The sequence below is a fragment of the Mytilus galloprovincialis genome, chromosome 7 (genome assembly GCF_965363235.1).
Source record: "Mytilus galloprovincialis chromosome 7, xbMytGall1.hap1.1, whole genome shotgun sequence".
In the NCBI taxonomy this organism is placed as follows: Eukaryota; Metazoa; Mollusca; class Bivalvia; order Mytilida; family Mytilidae; genus Mytilus; species Mytilus galloprovincialis.
The window spans coordinates 62492837-62513275 of NC_134844.1; the positions used below are offsets into that span (position 1 = coordinate 62492837).

The 20439-nt window shown below is 32.6% G+C and overlaps 1 protein-coding gene and 1 long non-coding RNA gene across 2 annotated transcripts; both read right to left on the minus strand.

The window, feature by feature from the left end:
* Positions 1–1035: 1035 nt before the first annotated feature.
* LOC143083437 (uncharacterized) lies at positions 1036–12582 on the minus strand. Its single transcript, XR_012980704.1, has 6 exons — positions 12496–12582; positions 8064–8216; positions 6968–7111; positions 5756–5902; positions 2204–3292; positions 1036–1321 (listed from the first exon to the last, which is right to left on the minus strand). It is a non-coding gene; the product is annotated as an uncharacterized LOC143083437 (long non-coding RNA).
* Positions 12583–16040: 3458 nt separating this feature from the next.
* Positions 16041–18701, minus strand: LOC143084240 (uncharacterized). Its single transcript, XM_076260648.1, is given in 2 exon segments — positions 16041–16573; positions 18449–18701. Coding segments are annotated over 2 exon segments (735 nt in total). The 3' UTR covers positions 16041–16091.
* Between the last annotated feature and the right edge of the window lie 1738 nt (positions 18702–20439).

The following is a 20439-nucleotide window of genomic DNA, read 5'->3' on the forward strand; positions in this document are numbered from 1 at the left end:
GATTTATCAATTGCAAAATAAACGCTGTTCATATTCCAGTTTATATTTTATCTATTCAGTATTTGCATTTTGATGAAAAAAATAAATGTTATTATATTTTATGAATATTCACCTGTTACATAAACCCTAATTATGTAATAATGCCACATCTTCTTTTTTAGATAAAGACATTGATTTCAACCATACATTTTCCTCCATAATAATGTGATTAATATGGGATATCTATATGTTTTTCGTGGGTTGTTAGTCACATCAGATAATTTCTAAAACAAACATTTTGTGTATGCTCTACGCAATATATTTGTAAAAACGAACGTAAATCCTACCTGCAATGTCAATGCAAAATTAAATCTATAACTGCACAACTCTCGGTAATAGGAATATTGAATATTGTCTATTAATGGAATCACACCTTATAATTAGTCATTTATATAAATTATACCAGTGTTCATACAGGGCAACAAAAGAAGTTTATTGTGGATAGTGCACTTTAGAGTAAAATGGTAACATCTAGATAGGAGTAAGACATGAGTGAAAACACATATAAAAATTGACCATGAATGGTTGAAAATCAATATATCTATTTTAGTTGGTAGTTTATGAAGTTATCTTTATAGTAGGTCAGTATTTTTTCATAGATTAAACTGTAAACACGTATTCCTCCATAATAAAGATTTTACTATATTGAAATGGAATAAAGGTATAACCTTTAAATAAACTAATATAGATAACAGGATTACAATTTTGTATTTGCGCTAGACGTGCGTTTCGTCTACACAAGACTCATCAGTGTGTGATAAGCATTCTTTTTAAATCCGGACATATTGTTTGTAATCAAACTTTTCTTATCTAAAGTTATTTTTAGAGGAAATACCTTAAATTATTTTGGTTTTTATTTTCACATCCGATTATTGTGTCTGTTAAACCAGTTGATGAATTTCAGTGTTTGTTTCATTCTATTTGAAATATCACGCCCGAAATCTTTCATCGAAGGTCTTTTAAAAGGAATAATTATTCTAAGTGAGTTATTTTTTCTTTGTATTCATAATTAAATTTATTATAATATTTTGCAATGCAAATCATTTGTCGATCTCACGTGTCTTCGTTTGGTAGAAATCGTGACAATTCATCCGTCACATACGTTGTTATTCGTCAGTCTATTGTACGCATAATCTCTTTGGGGTTTATTCACTGATACTTTTTTCTTTGAGTTTCCTTATACATACTAGACCAATTATAAAAATTAAGGCAGACAGTATATCACATCCTCCCAAGAAGTAGAATGATGTAACATACGTCCCACTCACGTCTTTTAAGTACCCTGCAATAGAAAATAAACCAGTTATAAGATATAACTTAGCATGTCATCAACATCAAACTAATGTCCTCTTTTCTTGTCATGACATTCATTGTAACTTATACTTTACCATGGTTACAATGCATTTCTATTTGCTTTTGTTAATTTATTTTCTAAACGAGATTTTTTACTCAATCGTGTTCCCTGTTCACAAATGTGACATACCCAATAAAATTATTCACCGACCTTGTTATAACATGAGCAACACGACGGATTACTCTTGTAGTGCAGGATCTGCTTACACTTCCGGAGCACTAAATATCACGTCTATTGTTTTAGTATTCTATGTTCTGTCTTTGTATGAGACTTTCCGTTTTGAATTGTCCGTCCTTTGTTTTTTATTATTATTTTACTTTTTACATAGACTATGCAATGCTGATAGAAGAATTACCATTTATCAATTTATTTCCTCGGTAACAGGTCTTCCTTTAGCAAAGGTATCGCATATAAGGTTGCTAAATATATATAAGTTATAGGACCTGAACACACTAATAACTTAGTTCAACAGAACCTCGATCTGAAACGATAAACAATCCAGTCCAACTGTTTTGTGTACCAAACCCAAGATTGGTATATATGATTTTTATGACTGTTTTTTTTTTAAATTTCATTAATTTTCTGTCTTATTTGTTATTTTTTCTCACACTCATTGTCCATGAATATCTTTTTCATGTTGAAAAAAAACAACAGAAAACAGACACACTAGATTTGTTTCGCTAACAGATATCCCTATAAACATATGATTTTGCATCCCTATTCCGTTGATCGACATGTATAAATGATATGACTGACAGTGTATGATTCTTATCATGAAAAATGCTAACATTCAATCCTACACGAACTTACCAAGGAATGGTCCAGAAGCTGCCAAACTTACTCCTTGAAATAAAACTAAAATACCCATAGCTGATCTAAAATTGTCTATTCCCATAAAATCTGCCACCACTGTTGGCGTCAATGCAAATATTCCCCCAGCACTTATACCAGTCGCAATAGAAAATAGTATAAAATGCCAATATGCTGAACATAATGATGAGAGACACAAACACACACCAGTGAAGCACAAAGATAATATGACAATGACATAGTTTTCCAAAAGTTTTCTATCTGCGACGAAACCACATAAAATCATTCCAATAAAATCACATGCATTAATTAGCGCAACAAGATCTGCAATTCTACTATCGCTGATGCCTGCTTCGTGTGCAAGCGGTGCAATATAAATACTGTTATATGCATTAGGGACTCTCCCGAAGCTATAAACCAACGCATAAATACACATGAATGGCGCTTTCATCAGACTAACATCCACAAATCCCCAGCAAGGTTGTTTGGTTTCCCTTATAATAAAAAATTGCGGCGTATTTGTAACATTCAGGACTGGCAATGAATTGCAAACAACACTTAGTATATTGGAACGTGCAAAACTATCGACATATTTTTCAGTTATAATTTTATCTCTGTTATAGTTGGTCAAATGTTGATCTGAGTCACACAATTTATAATCTGTCACGGATTCGTGTTTTAAGACTTTTGTTAATAAACTTTCACTTAAACTGCGTTTCATTCCATTAAACATTCCATTTGACGCCATCATTTTATCGTCATTATTTTCAATCATCTGTTTTCTTTCTGATATATTGGATGAACTAACATGCGGACTGTCTATTTTCCCCTGAATTAGCGTCATTATGTTGATTCTTTTTGGCCTTAACAGAATCGCCAACGCAATGATATTTAGATGAATTCCTCCTGTGAGAAGCATCCCTCCATGTAATCCATACTCCCGGATTAAATATCCATAAAGTGGAGGGAAAAGTAAGCCTCCTAGCTGACCACCGGATATAGTTATGGCCTGGGCTAAATTCCGCCGTTTAATAAAGTAGATCCCAACCAAATAAGCTAATGGTCCATGTAAAAATGAAAACGCAAGACCTAAAATTATGAAATGATATTATTAAAAAAAGAATAAAAACTAGAGGCTCTAAAGAGCCTGTGTCGCTCACCTTGGTCTTGTGCATATTAAACAATGGACACGGATACATTCATGACATATTGTGTTTTGGTGAAAGTGATGTGTTTGTAGATCTTACTTTACTGAACATTCTTGTTGCTACAATTATCTCTATCTATAATGAACTTGACCCAGTAATTACAGCGGAAAATATTTTCTAAAAATTTACAAAAATTTATGAAAAATGTTAAAAATTAACTATAAAGGGCTATAACTCCTTAAGGGGTCAATTGAGTATCTTGGTCATGTAAACTTATTTGTAGATCTTATTTTCCTGAATTCTATTGCTGTGTACAGTTTATCTGCATCTATAATAACATTCAAGATAATAACAAAAAACACCAAAATTTCCTTAAAATTACCAATTCAGGACAGTAACCTAACAACGGGTTGTCAGATCCATGTGAAAACATCAGGGCAGATAGATGTTGACCTGAAAAACAATTAAACCCTTCAGATTTTCTCTTAATGCTTTGGTTTTTTGAGTTATAAGCCAAAAACTGCATTTTACCCCTATGTTCTATTATAAGCCGTGGCAGCCATTTTGGTTGATTGACCAGGTCACGCCACACATTTTTTAAACAAGTTACCCCAATGATGATTGTGGCCAAGTTTATTTTAATTTGGCCCAGTAGTTTCAGAGAAGACGATTTTTGTAAAAGATTACTAAGATTTACGAAAAAATGTTTAAAAATTGACTATGAAAGGCAATAACTCCTTCAGGGGTCAACTGACCATTTTGGTCATGCTGACTTATTTGTAAATCTTACATTGCTGAACAATATTGCTGTTTACAGTTTATCTCTATCTATAATAATATTCAAGATAATAGCCAAAACAGCAAACATTCCCTAAAATTACCAGTTCAGGGGCAGCAACCCAATAACGGGTTGTCTGATTCATCTGAAAATGTGAGGGCAGATAGATCTTGACCTGGTAAACAATTTTACCTTGTCAGATTTGCTCTAAATGCTTTGGTTTTTTGAGTTATAAACCAAAAACTGCATTTTACCTCTATGTTCTATTTTTAGCCATGGCGGCCATTTTGGTTGGTTGGCCGGGTCACGCCACACATTTTTTAAGGTAGATATTCCAAAAATGATTGTGGCCAAGTTTGGAATAATTTGGCCCAGTAGTTTCAGAGGAGAAGATTTTTGTAAAAGATAACTAAGATTTACGAAAAATGGTTAAAAATTGACTATAAAAATCAATAACTCCTAAAGGGGTCAACTGACTATTTTGGTCATGTTAACTTATTTGTAAATCTTACTTTGCTGAACATTATTGCTGTTTACAGTTTATCTCTATCTATAATAATATTCAAGATAATAGCCAAAAACAGCAAACATTCCCTAAAATTACTAGTTCAGGGGCAGCAACCCAATAACGGGTTGTCTGATTCATCTGAAAATTTGAGGGCAGATAGATCTTGACCTGGTAAACAATTTTACCCTGTCAGATTAGCTCTAAATGCTTGGGTTATTGAGTTATAAGCCACAAACTGCATTTTACCCTTATGTTCTATTTTTATCCATGGTGGCCATCTTGTTTGGTTGGCCGGGTCACGCTACACATTTTTTTAAACTAGATACCCCAATGATGATTGTGGCCAAGTTTGGTTTAATTTGGCCCAGTAGTTTCAGAGGAGAAGATTTTTGTAAAAGTTAACGACGACGACGACGGACGACGACGACGACGGACGACGACGACGACGGACGAAGGACGCCAAGTGTTGGGAAAAGCTCACTTGGCCCTTCGGGCCAGGTGACCTAAAAACCAGTTCAGTCATATACGTTTAAGAGATGAACCATTTTCTTTTTAATTGTATATACCATCCCTTTTGTATGAGAAAATGAGTTCAACACATAGAACTTCTTATTACAATGCTACTTAAAAGATAATTGAAGTTTTAGAAATAAAATCATTACATTTTTCTATTTGATGAGTTTAGATCGTAGCCAATTATTACAAGATACAAAAATTGTAATTGCGAAGTTTCTTTTGATCTGCGTATTTGCATGTTGTAGTCTGACATATATGTTTTTCATCTTGATATCCTAATGTGATCCTATCAAAACTGATGCAAGATACTAAATGTATGATGTATGATTTAGGTACGCCAGAAGCGCGTTAAGTGTACATTAGACTTACAAAAAATAGCGTCTTATATCATGAATTCGAATTTTTGTTTTCATTTTTATGTTCGTCTGCTGACTCTTTTGTCAGTAATTTGATACCCATGATATTAAAATCCGTGAACATTTACCTTTAGCGCGCGTTTGAATCTTCCTTAACATTGAATAATTATGGTACCAGCTTTGTTCTTAATCGTAGCTTGTCCGTGTCTACATTAAGATTAAGAAACAATCTTCAACATAGAATACCTGTTAAAACCCCGTTTGTGAAGAGTAAGGTTATAGCGTCGGTTGCAAAGCTCCCACATATAAAAGCCGCACTGGACAACACACCGGATATCATTATACACTGTCTGGTTGATAAAAACCGAAGACCAACTGTCAACACGGGAAGTGCTGAAAATATAGATCATTTATATTTATTAAAATAGGTTTTAATATATGAAAACAAGTAAAATAAAAACAATACTGAACTCCGAGGAAAATTCAAAAATGAAAGTCCCTAATCAAATAGCAAAACCAAAAGCTCAAACACATCACATTAATTAGTTGTTAATTTGTTCGATTATTTTTTTTTTACTTATCTGCTAACTTTTGTATCGGTCCTTAAACATCCAGTCATTGTGTTATCGTGCTATGGTAAGTATGTGTAATATTTTTTTTTCGTTTTTGGTTATATGTTTTGTGCTTATGTGTTTTGTGCTAATGCCTTTGTCTTGTTTATGGTTTTCTTTGTTGATGTATTTTTTTTTGTTGTATAATGAAAAGTATTAAAGCATAATAATTACTGCTGTACCACTATTGTTGACATTTTTACCTTGTATGTCTGTTTGTTTTATTCACACACTGTTGTAAAAGAAATATAATTTTAGCGATTAACATATACGTGAGAGGTTATGCTAACTATACAAGATTTATCCAACAAATTCTTCAAAAGAAAATGCCTTTACCATGTCAGGAATATTCCTCGGAGTTAGATAGTTTTGTTAAGTCTACTTTTCACTAGAATGTATAAACACATTGTTAAAATACAATTCTGGAATATCGACTTTATTTTAGAGTGTTTAATTATCTAGAACAGTCAAACATGTATAGCAACAATAACTTATATTATTATATAAATAAATTTAGTGTTTTTACTGTCTTCTGATTGGTTAAAATTATTAGTTTTATTTTCAATGTTGTCAATTTTGATGGCGACACACCCACTCTTACGTTTAGTATTCATACGCCAACATGTGTGTACGTTGTTATTGTTAATATAAATAATAGAAAACGTTCTTTCAGCCTTAGTTTTGATAGAAATTTATTTATAATGAATGGTAATAATTTATTTTGATTTTATTGAACCATAAAACTAATTTTTGACTCTTCACATTTTACATAATCCGCTTCATTAAATATCGCTTCTAGAACATTGAGGTTAATACTATTATGTCAATTTTTAATTTAAATACTTACTAAAAATACTGTATGTTGCATGCATGATACCAGTTATAGACGAGGTTATAGACGAACTTGAATCAAACTTGTCAATAAAACCATTAAAGAAAACACCAAATCCTCTTAACGAGGAGGCAAACACACAAAAACTTGCGGTGGCCGCTGAAATGATAATGATAAACCATTTTAAAAAAAATAGCACTATTTTTCTCTAAATTCGCTGGTCGACATGTCTATTGAAACGCATATCATATCAATTAAGATTGTAGCTAGTATCGGATACTTTCATTATTAACAAACTTTTTTTCGCAGTCAATGTTTTAATAGTCTGTCTACAACCATGCAACTATATGTGAGAATCGGTATATAGTAAAATAACACAAGTTCTTAACTTCAAGCAAATGTAGAACGGAAAAGGCCTGATCAAATGGCAAATCATCGGCTACAGTATAAACTAGTGTGTCCTCAATGTATGTCAATTATGATAGTTATCGGATTATAAGACGTCAATCTGTATATTTTTATTTTGTTTGCATATTTGTGTCGGTGAGTTGCTGTCTTATTCATGCATACACATATTTCATCTTTTCATCGCATTTCATGTTAAGTAGTGACGTTGCTATAAAACCAGGTTTAATCCACCATGTTCTACATTTGAAAATGCCTGTACCAAGTCAGGAATATGACGGTTCTTGTCCATTCGTTTTTGATGCGTTTTGTTATTTAATTTTGCCATGTGATTATGGACTTTCCGAATTGATTTTCCTCTAAGTTCAGTATTTTTGTGATTTTACTTTTTGTAGACAAAACTTGCCAGGAAAAAACGTGAGTGCAATAAAATTATTAAGCAGTTCGCTACTGAGTGTAGGAAAACTCGATAGAATATACGAGCTTCGTCCTCAACCCCTTATAAAACAAACCATCTATGCATTCGAATGGGGTAGGTGAAAAACCTTCATAACTTATATCATTATAACTATCACCTTATCCTTGTTAAAAGTGTGAGTAGTTCAATAATTTTTCTATGGAAGAATGTCAGACTGAGTCAAAGCAAGAAAACAAATGTTTATAGACGTACAAAAACTAAATGCACGATAACATATGTCACCCATACCTGCCACAATTACCCAAGCCCAACCGTGATCTATATTTCTATCCTTTTCTGTGTCTTTATCTTCAAATTGAATCTGTTCATCTTCACATGAATTTATCTCTGCGCCCTTGATACTTGTATCTTTATTATCTGTGAGCATGGTACCCTGCAAAACTGCGTGTGATCCAAAATTGTGAAACACATATTTAGAACGTCAAGAAAGTATTATAATTCATTCGTTCTATGTGATAATTTCTCCCTAACAGTGTTATACACTATGGTGTTGTATTGTAAGTGCAATATAAGGCTGAATTAAATGACATCAACCTTTTTAACTCAGGTGCAGAACTGTTAAAAAACTAACTCGATATTGGACGTATCGAAAATTGTTCTGTTCCCATTATAAGTGCAAACATAGGAACCCGACGTCCCGATCCCTTCTTCATTTTATGTGCAAACCAGGCTTCCGACTTGCAGACTCTTCCCATTTTTAAGTGTGAAAACCGACACCGGACATCAAGATTCTCTACCTTTTTTATCTGTTCACTGAATATTTAGTACTGTGATTTGGTGGGCATCCTCTAGTGCAAACAATGTCTATAGTGCGAAAAAATGACATCGTACAATGCAAACCATTGAACGCATGCAATATAGAAAGATATCAAGACATAGTTTAAAAGTGTTAACATAGAATTTTATCTTTATGTCCGTACATCCTTATTATTGTGTATCCCACCATCTTCATCTCCTTACGTTCAAGTTTCAAATTTGATCGAACTCTCTCTTATTAAACATTGAATTCAAGCTATACCATGGCCAGTGAATCCTTATCATAATTACTCAGATTTAAGTTACTTCTAGTTAATTTTACACAGATGCAATTCATCAAGGGACTAGACTAGTCACACAAACATCAGTTATTTACTGATAATAGTGAAATTTGTGTGCAGTATATGATAGTGTTATATCACTCATATTTTTAAAACATTAAAACGTTTAAGTTGTTCATTGTTGCATTTGAATCTATATATTTAACTGCATTCGAATCAAATGTAAAATATAATGTAAATATTAAACAGAAAACTATTATAAATGAAATTAATATAAAGGGTAAATTACTTTGATCCTCGTAAACATAACAGTTGCGTAGCAATAAACGAATTGTAAAACAGATAACAACGGATGATTAGCGAAACATTTGTATTAAGCAGCTGTTCGAAAAGATTAAATTGTATATTTAAAGGCTACATTTCCATGAGTACATGTTATGATGGAAAATACAATTCATAAAGAGACAATCATGAACATATGGTATACATTTCTTTTGCTTTTTAATTAAGGGTTCTGCAATGAAAACTATTTCGGTGCGAAGCCACAAGTAAACTTAAAACAAATTTGTTCAAACCTCTCTCAAAGAATATAATTTTGATGCAACTGTCTTACAAGAGAGAGACCCTTGGCTAGCTATTAAACCAGGTTCAATCCAACATTCTCTGCATAATAAAGTGCCTGTACCAAGTCAGGAATATGACAGTTGTTATCAATTCGTTTGATGCGTTTGAGCTTTTGATTTTCCCATTTGATTAGTAACTTTACGTTTTGAATTTTCCTCGGAGTTCAGTATATTTTTGATTTTACCGCTTATTAATACATGTTGTAAAATGACGATATTGATACTTTACTATGAGAAATGTATATTACATAAACGGACAATAATATTCTCAAGTGACGTGAATTGAGCTCTCAATAATTTGTAGATGTAACACTATAGCCAGAATAGTCATTTAACATATAATCTTACTAATTGTGTCCATTTCCCAATTAACAAACGTTGATTGAGTCTCAATTAATATAAATGTCGACGAATGCAAAGCAAGGGACGCTCACTCTGTCGATGTAATCAATCAAGTTCCTTTTTAAAGTTCACAAGATTCCCTCGGTTTTCGTTTGTACTTTCATTTGTCTTTTCCTATACGATAACATGCTTTGAAAATAAGTAAATTATGTTCGCTTAGATAAGTCACTGCATTATATATTAGATATAAGAAGATGAGATATGAGTGTCAATGAAACAATTATCCATCCTAGTCACAATTAGTGAAAGGGAAAACCGTTATAGATTAAAGTTCGGCCTATAGCCCGAATCCTTGGCCAACGACTAACAGCAAGCTATGAAAAGAACCAACATGACTATTTTAAAACCTATTCAAACAGAAAAATACAAAATAAAATCGAAAAACAAGATTGAACCCCATCAACAAACGTCAACCACTGAAAAAGCCTCGGGCAAATATAACACATCCGATATATGGAGGGTTTTAACGCCATTGACAGTCAAAGAAGACATGAATTGTGCAATAATAAAATAAAATTATCAGCAGGAAATAGGGATGTTGTAAACAAATAAAGCAATCTTTATATAGAAAATTATTAATGTGGATGTGCAAAAAACAACATTTGATCAGAATACAAATTTGATTATGTTTTAATTTGTTGATAGTTGTTAAATATAAAAAAAGAAGATGTGGAACTCTCTATGAGAAACCACAGACATTAACAACGATGGGTCTCAGTACGGCCTTCAACAACAAACAAGGCCCGTACTGAAAAGACAACTATAAAAGACCCGAAATGAAAAATATAAAAACAATTCAAACGAGAAAACTAACGACCTAATTTATCTACAAAAATGAAACAAATTGTGCTTATGTAATTTATATTACAAAAATGTATAACAATATCCAAATTACTTTTATTAATAAGTGTGATTATAGTGATTTCTACGCTTGAATTTCGATAATAGCATGTTAGTATGTTAGTAAGGATTGCCTGTTTTCTTTCGTAAAAGCATATTGATGTTGTAATCAAAACCAATTTAAAACAAATCTTTGTTTTGTCGTCTACTTTTAAAACTTGAAAATTTAACGAAATTCAAGATTTTGTATTAACTGTTTGTATAACAAATGTACAAAATATAGTGATAAATTTATACATAAATATTGAAATTTTTCTATGTTGGTTTAATGTAACTATGACAGGAAAAACTAACACACCATCAATAGGTACATTTGTGAAAAAATACAATGTGATGTACGACGTAACACAGATAAGATTATATTCGATAAACAGTGGGCGACAATTTGATAGAAGTAGGTCATAAACAGTGCGTGTAAACCAATGTGTGGTAAATCTACAGTGTGTACAAGATTAATGATTTCTGTGAGGAGTGTTGAATTTGCATATTGTGACCCATTTCTTTGACGTCAGTCTTATATTCTATTTAATTTTCCTGCAAGCATCAATCGTCGAAAACACGTTATCCTGTACTGGCATTTTAACATTTGCTACTCAAAAACGTTCAACATGAATTGAACTTGCCTCTCTTTCAACAACACGAAGGTTTTTTATTTCTTTTCAATGGTAGCAAACTTACAATTCATTTCATTTTACTAATTTAAATTATCAGACAATTTGTTTAACCTTAATCATAAATGATGCAAATAAAAATCAAGTCACCGTCACACTGTCTTTTTATTTAATAAAGTTAATCGGCTCGAATGTGTCCTTTTAATTTAGATTTTAATTCTTTTTGTCGATCATTTTTTAATCCCCACGATAATTAATCGTGATATTCAACATTTCATTCATGTTTTACACAGATGTCTTTTATTTACATTTATATGACGGAACTGGAGTACCACTTACAATTCTTCCACTATGCGTCTTTTCTGTCAAGTCTTATTTACAACACCTTTAAAGTAAACCCGTTGAACACATTTTATGCTCATGTATGAAATTACACTCATAAACGATTGAAAAAAGAAAAATATAAATGAACGGGAAGTAATATAACAAAGAGAGATTTACAAAAACAAAGACAACATGGACAACTTTCCTCACAATCACTTCAGCGAAATTCTAATATACCACACACCTTTGTATACCTATAATGCACATGTGTTACAATAATAGTATAGTAATATAGTGCTGTACTATATATATAGTAACTTGTGTGAGTTACATTTCTGCAGTTGGTGTCTTTGTTACAAGATAAAATAAAGCGCATTCACAAAAAAAAACCGAACTCTGAGGAAAATTTAAAACAAAAAGTCCCTAATCAAATAGCAAATCAAGCGCTTAAACACATTTAACGAATGCATAACAACTGTCATATTCCTGACTGCATTATTTATTGCGACGCACTGATAACAAACAAACTGCGATATATTGAAGTTTTGCGATTTGAAAAAAACGTGTGAAGAAGGATCCATATTTAAAAGATTGATTTGAATCTTATTCTTGCAAACATCATACTCTTGCTTTCTCATATATATAAATCATAGCAATAACTTCTGAATTAACAGTATTTTAACAGTATTTAAGAAAATAAAAAATGTGAATGAACACAATGATATGAACACAAAAAGTTAAATACAATATACTATGAAATTACCTTAGGTAGGAAATGTATTATTCAACAGGTATTTGAACTTTTGTAGAACACAATGATTGAATATGAAATATCTTACTTTTATCGTACAAAACTGTTGTTTACTATTTCAATATAATGTACGCTCGAGTGAACAGACATGAATATTACATGACGTGTTTACTCGGCTGTGAATCTACATTTAAAAGATATAGTTGCTATCATACTTTATATGACCTTTTCAAGGTTAGAATAAAGTTATACTAAAATAAATTGATGAGCTTGTTTAATGCATTGATGGGGAACATGATTAGTATCGGTGTGAAATTACTTTTGCATGCAGTTATCCAACAGGGTCATTGTTAAACACACTTAGGAAAACCGTATAACAACTAATGCTAGCAAAATGAAAAGTGGTATGATTGTCAATTAGACAACTATGTTAAAGAAAAAAAAAACAGATATGTTAACAAAAGAAGTAACGAAAGATAACAGAGGGACAGTGAAACTCATAATTTGAAAATAATCTGACAACGCCATGGCTTAAAATCAAAAAGACAAACAGACAAATAAAAGTGCATATGAATGAACATAAAAAAAACTAAAAACTGAGCGACACGAAACTTACCAAAATCTGGGGAGTGATCTCAGATGCCCCGGAAGGGTAAGCATATCCTGTTTCACATGTGGCATCCGTCGTGTTGCTCATGTTATTACAAACCCGGTAAATAGTCTAAATCGGTAACTGTAACTAACTTTAAGGATTTCTAAATTTAAAACAAAATTGTTAAGTAAGAAAGATAGGAAAAAGAAAGCGTGACGAAATTGAAACTAGTACACACGAAAAAATAATGGCATTATTGAATCATTCGTGTACAATCAGTTAACGGTAAAGAAATATGAAAACCACTAAGCAACGGGCTGACAGTGGAAATTCGCAGATGAAAGTGTGGTGAGGTTAAAAACACTTTTCAGAACCCCCTTCCACTTAACTCGGATGAATCAGAAAACAAACTTGCTTCTGTGATTTTTAAGTGGTACTAAAAAGAGGGGGAAAACATAACAAAAGTTAAGTTGACCTAAAAAACAGATTATTTTTTTATTAATATCCGTGCAAGCCTTTGCCATATTTTCAAAAAAAATTCTTTAAATCAATCTGTTAGACTTAATTATGTTTCTAAATAATTTCGATGTATGCGGTTGCATGATACTCTAGTAGCTTTGGCCCTTTTCTGTTTTATACTTTTTCCTGTTAACGGATAAAATTATAAAACAAAAATCAATTGTTCACCCTATTCAATACCTCATTGCTACAAACTTGCTAACTACTGACAAGAAAATCAGTCAATGTTTCCTCCTGCACCTCGAGTAAATAACAGCTGAGTTTATCCATGACATCAAAATTGAACACTTCACAATGTCCTTAAAGAATCATTTGTTTTTATCAATAGAAAACATGACCAAAATGTATAGCTAGCCTCCGAACAGTATATTTATGGGACTCTAGGTTTTCATGTCAAGCACAGATAAAACCATAAATATTACATATCAATGTAATCAGGAAAGGTGGCATTTTGAATTTTAGATATTTTCATATATCACTGCCAAGTGAAGTGACAAATATAACCATGTTTTTTTCATACTAATTTTCTACGTGTAACACTTACACAGAGTATAAGAACTGGTACCTGTCACCTAACGTATCCTGCATTAACATGCACAAATAAAAAAAGTAACCATATTCCTTCATGATAAACAAGACTGTAAAAAGGTTTTGTCCGATTTATTTTGCCCTTTTTACATAAAATCCGCTGTTTTGTATTGATAAAATTGAGAAAGGAAATGGGGAATGTGTCAAAGAGACAACACTCCGACTATAGAGCAGACAACAGCCGAAAGCCACCAATAGGTCTTCAATGTAGCGAGAAACTCCCGCGTCCTTTAGCTGGCCCCTTAAAAATATGTATACTAGTACAGTGATAATGGACGTCATACTGAACTCCGAATTATACACAAGAAACTAAAATGAAAAATCATACAAGACTAACAAAGGCCGGAGGCAAAATTGCGGTGGGTTAAACATGTTGATGAGATCTCAACCCTCCCCCTAAAACTCTAGCAAATGTAGAAAAGTAAACGCATAACAATACGCAAATTAAAATTCAGTTAAAGAGAAGTCCGAGTCCGATGTCTGAAGATGTAACAAAAGAAAATAAATAAAATGACAATTATATATATATAACAACAGACTACTAGCAGTTAACTGACATGCCAGCTCCAGACCTCAATTGATCTGACTTAAAGATTATGTCTTCATCATATTAATATCAGGCACAATTCCTCCCGTTAGGGGTTTAGTATCATACTATTACAAAATATATGAGAAGCACATAACCCGTGTCATGCCAACAACTGTTTTTTTTTTAAATAAATGTGATTAGTTCCGATGCAAATATTTCAATATTAAAGCCAAAATATGCAATCTTTAATGACCTGACAACAGTATCATAACTATATCCCTTCTTAATAAGTATGTTTAAAGGTTTTGTAAGCTTTTGAGGTAAATACTGACATATTGTGCTTTGTAAGGAATATTACTATAAAAGATTGGATGTGAAATAACTGAACGAATAAGATGTCTGCATGTTGAGTTATATTTATGAATTATTTCCTTATACCGATGATAAAATTAAGTAAATGTTTTGACTAGTTTATGATATGTAAAACCCTGGTGTAATAATTTTTTAGTAATACATACATTTCTCTCGCTAAAATATAATACGTTTTTACATACACGAGCGAAACGTACAAGTTGAGATATGTAAGCACCATAAGATGTTGACAAGGGAACGTCACCCTCTAAAAATGGATAATTAACGATAGGAAATACAAAATCATCTCTTTTATCATAATTTTTGTATTAAGCTTCTCGTTAATGATATATATATTAAGATCGAGGAAAGGGCAGTGGTCATTGTTAGTATTAGCTTTATTTAAAGATAATCTATCTTATTCTGTCGTTTTATTTATTTCCATTCTTCCACAATAAGTACGCCCATATACTACCCAACTCTAAGTACATAAGACTAATAAAAACCAAACTAAAGTTTAAATTAAATACCCACACGACAGTGCCAAGTGCTGATTTTAATTGCACATTATGATACATAATATCATGTCGACAAAATATAGTCAAGTTATACATAATTACTACTAAAATCAAAACATTTCATATAACATCAAATAAATTCACATAAGCAACATAAAACATTTAACTGAGAAACACGTTTAGTCGAGTCGGCCCTGTCGTGCTGAATGGCTATATCCCATGAAGCGCAGGAAAACAACTAACGGTCTATGGGAGAAAACTAGAAGAAATTAATTTCAATCTAATTCAGTTCCTTCAAACTGTTGAAATTACATTTCTTCCACAATAACTACGCCCATAGACTACCCAACTCTAAGCACATAAGACTAATAAAAACCAAACTAAAGTTCAAATTGAATGCCCACACGACAGTGCCATGTGCTGAAAAATAAAGAACGGGAAATAAATGGTTTATCTTGCTTATAGAACTTTATTCACTTTGAAAATAAAAAGTCAATACCAGGTTATAAACCTAAATTAATCTGTCTTTTAAAGAATCTTTAATATAACCGTCCTTGGCCGTCTCTGAACGCCATCTGCCATGTCTTTTGAACAATCGATCGGAAATACCTAAATTAGCGCAAGTTGTAGTTCCGCCAGAACGTAAATTGTGCAATCCATATGTCTTAATATCTGACACAAAAGGTTGAAAAGCTTCAATAAATTATTATCTCATACGTGTATAAGACAGTGGTTTATTTTCCTTCCGAAGAACATATCTATCCTTGAATTTTGTTAAATTTCTAAAAATAAATTCTTCCGATTTCGGCGAAATATCAGCCCACAACAAATATAACTTTAAATTCCTAACTGGACACACATCTGAATCCATACAGGCTATAACTACAGAATTGCAATCACGGTAAATACTAGTTTTACTTTTCGGAATAAATATAGATATATAACCTAATTCAAAAATGATATCACATCTCCGTATATTTAATAGCTCGGACACTCAAAAAACCTGAGTACGCTAGTAAACACGCACATATAAAACGCTGTGACATAACATTATATTCCTTAAATGACGAACTATACATTGTAGATAGAATCTCAGGAGTAACTGGTTCATTTTTCTCAATTCGAGTAGATAATCGGCATTTTGCACCTTCTAAAACATTTTTCACAACTAAATTTTCGGTAGGAGACGTTTGACCAATCATATGATGTGCCCATTGCATACTATAAAATGCTGAAATAACCGGACTAGCAGTGTGACTGTTCTGAACTAATGAAGATAAATATAGTGCAACGTGCAAACATTTTGCCGGTAAAATATCACAACGACTTATACCGTTATGAACAGCCCACTTTTTCCAACGGATAATTCCTGCATGATAAGTTTTAACGGTACTGTCAGCTTTATATTCGCAAAGTAATTCCATAAGAACATCAACATTGGTATGCAAAGCTGGTTGCAAAAAATTAATCTCAGATTCATAGGCCTGCAAAAATACATGTATAAACAATAATTAAACAATAACAGAATCTTAAATGTAAGAAACCATCAACAGAAAAATACTAATTAGTACATCTCACAAGACTATGTACAATAGTCTTAATGTTGATCATAAGCATTTGTATTTGTTAGTATATTAGTTCTCAACAAGGCCATTGAAAGCCTTAATGCCAAAATCTGAAACCAATTTAGATATGCAGTGTAACGTTAGTACACAAACAAGGCACTAATACAGCCTTTAATATATCATCTGTACAAACCAGATAAGCATTTACAGCTTCATAAACAAAATAGGTTTACAACCTTCATACATATCAGTATTATACTCTGAAATCTAGCCTCAAAGCTATCATCTTAAAAGTAAGATCAGTATTACCAAAAATGGCCTTCTTGCTTTTACCAGGAGTATAAAACTCCTTACCGCTGGGTAATTCTACATATGCAATAACTTGATCTGTGAAATCGCACCCATTTGGGCATAACATAGGCCAATAACTTGCAGATGGCCAGTAAGGAACAATCAATGTACATACAGCGTTGCATTGTCTCATGTAATTAATAACACGTGGTATAAGAAATACAGGTGGTACAAAAAGACCGTTAACCCCATACCAATCTACTGTAAACGCATCAATACCAGACAAATTTTCATTTCAAAATCTTGAATAAAATACACGTAACTTAAAAATGTGATCAGAAACAAACCAATCTACTTCATGCGGGCCCCATAAAGATTCTATCAATTGAAAAATGTAATATGATATTCCCCAATCATCATGATCAACGATCCGACTCAGAAAATCAGCTTTTTCGTTTAGTGTCCTAGGTATCCAAACTATATTAATGTTGACATTGTACTTCAAACATGCGCTAAATATGTCTAATGCTAACTTATGTAAAATAGTTTTAGTACTTCCTTTGCTTACAATGCTCACAACATTTTGGTTATCTGTAAACCATTTAACCTTTTTTCCGGATATAATGTTAATTAAGGACAGCAAAACTTTCATTACCGCAGAAAGTTCCTTCCAAGTTGAACTATTACTACGTTCTGATTCAACCCACATACCATGTGCAATGTTTTGTGGTGCTTTTACAATATAACCGCCAAAACCTGTACCACTAGCGTCCCTGTAGATAATACTATGACATGATTCATCAACACTGAAATGTTTTACATTAACTTCACTTATATAAAGTTTCCAGAATTGTAACTGTTCAATACTAGATTCTGAATGTTTAAAATAAGAATACCAAGACGTCTATAGTTAAATTGTTAGTCATTAAATAAACTAAATTTCCAATAACTAAGTATGAAGATATTATCTGACCTACAACATATGCAACTTTTTTCACAAACACGCTCTTACGCCCAGTCAAACAAGATATAATGTCATCAATAGAATCTATCATCTTATTTATTCTGTTATCTGGTATTTTGTAAAAACCATTTTCTGTATCAATATATGTACCTAACCAAACCAAACGTTTAGTAGGTTCCCACAAGGACTGTTCTGCTTTAGGTACAAAGCCACTTCTAACTAAATCTAGCTTAACTTGTTCTGACACAATCTTGCTCATTTCTTTATCTTGTTCTATACCCAAACCATCATCAAAATACATTATAACTTGATTACCTTCAGATCACCATTTCTTTACAAGTGGCCTAGTCAGTTTAGTAAAAATAAAACAAGCTGTACTCAAACCAAATGGTAAAGCAAGAAATTTGAAAAAAATGTAGGACAGCCATTAATAATCCATGAAAAACCTAAGTACTCTATGTGTGGTTCAAAAATGTCAATATGGTGATAAGCTGAATGAACGTCGTACTTAAACATGGAATAATTCAATTTAATATTATGTTGAGCAGTCCTCATATCCTCAAATTTAACGCTCTGTTTCCATAAATGTTTATTTACCGCTCTCAAATCAAGTATCAATCTTTTCTTTAAATTAGACTGAACTGATACAGTAAGAGGATTAACAACAAAAGGTCGCTGTCCACACTGAACTATTAAACCTCTATGTAATAAATCTTGAAAAGCTGTATGTACAAAATCGGAATTTTTCAAAGCTGATAAATTGTTGAATAAATACGTAGACGGAGGAATGGAATAAAATGGTATCTTATAACCATCTCTTATAGTATCAATTATGTAGTCATAAGCACCAATATCTATCCAAAATTGTATATTTTCCTTCAGCCTACCCTTAACAATAATATCAGTACCATCTTGCTCATATTCGTAATAATCATGTAAAAAATTATGAACAGACTCATTATCTAAAGAACTAATGTCAAAATTATACTCATCTTTTACAAAGCTAGTTTCTATTGTTTGATGCTGCTGTCTTGTTGTTTTGGAAGGGCCAGTTAACTCTCCAGTGTTTGTACGACTAGACTGGTTCTCTGTCCTTTATCTGTTTGGCTTTGACACCCTGTGATACCCGTATGTTGCAAGGGAGAGGACCAGCCTATTGTACGACCCACAGTTGAAGCATGGTCCCCGTTGAGATTTTCCAGCGTACTGGTCCTGGGCATACGGGAAACCTCCATACCAAGACGGCTGGCCCCCTCGAAAGGGCTGTTGAGAGTTGAAGCTAGAGCTAACGGTGGCAGGAATTTACTGCTGTTTAGCTGCTGGTTTGCTCTTACTCTTTTTCTTCTTAATGACCCTGTTTTCAGCCCTGATAATCTTGGACTCATCTTCAGAATCGCTAGCAATTGGGTTTGCCTCGTACTGGCGAGCTGTATCCCACCCTCCATCAGAAGTATCCGCGATCTTTATTAGCTTATTTCTATGTTTAAGCCTATCTGTACAGGATGCAACAATGTCTCTAGCATAATCAACTTTGCCATTGTCAATAGCCCAAATAGCTTGGGTTAAATCTGCAAGGTTTTCTGTATTGTAATTGAACTGAATTTTGTTACCTTCCGAACGCCATTTGTACTGGGAGTCCGACTTCAGCTTCTTAACTTGAGACTTCATGCTCTGGTTTGTGCCTTGGATTTCGTCGCGCAAACTATTTATCTTTTCACTTATTTTAGTGTCAACAAGAACTTCGATGTCTAAAACTGTCCGCAAAGATATTTCTACGTGAGGTGTATCGGAATCCATATTTACTATAACTGAGAGACACGTCTAGTCGAGTCGGCCCTGTCGTGCTGAATGGCTATATCCCATGAAGCGCGGGAAAACAACTAACGGTCTATGGGAGACAACTAGAAGAAATTAATTTCAATCTAATTCAGTTCCTTCAAACGGTTGAAATTACATTTTTATTTAATACAAACGTTCGATATATTCAAAATCAGCTCGTTGTGTTTATTGTCGTTTTTTATTTGATTTGTGATACCAAG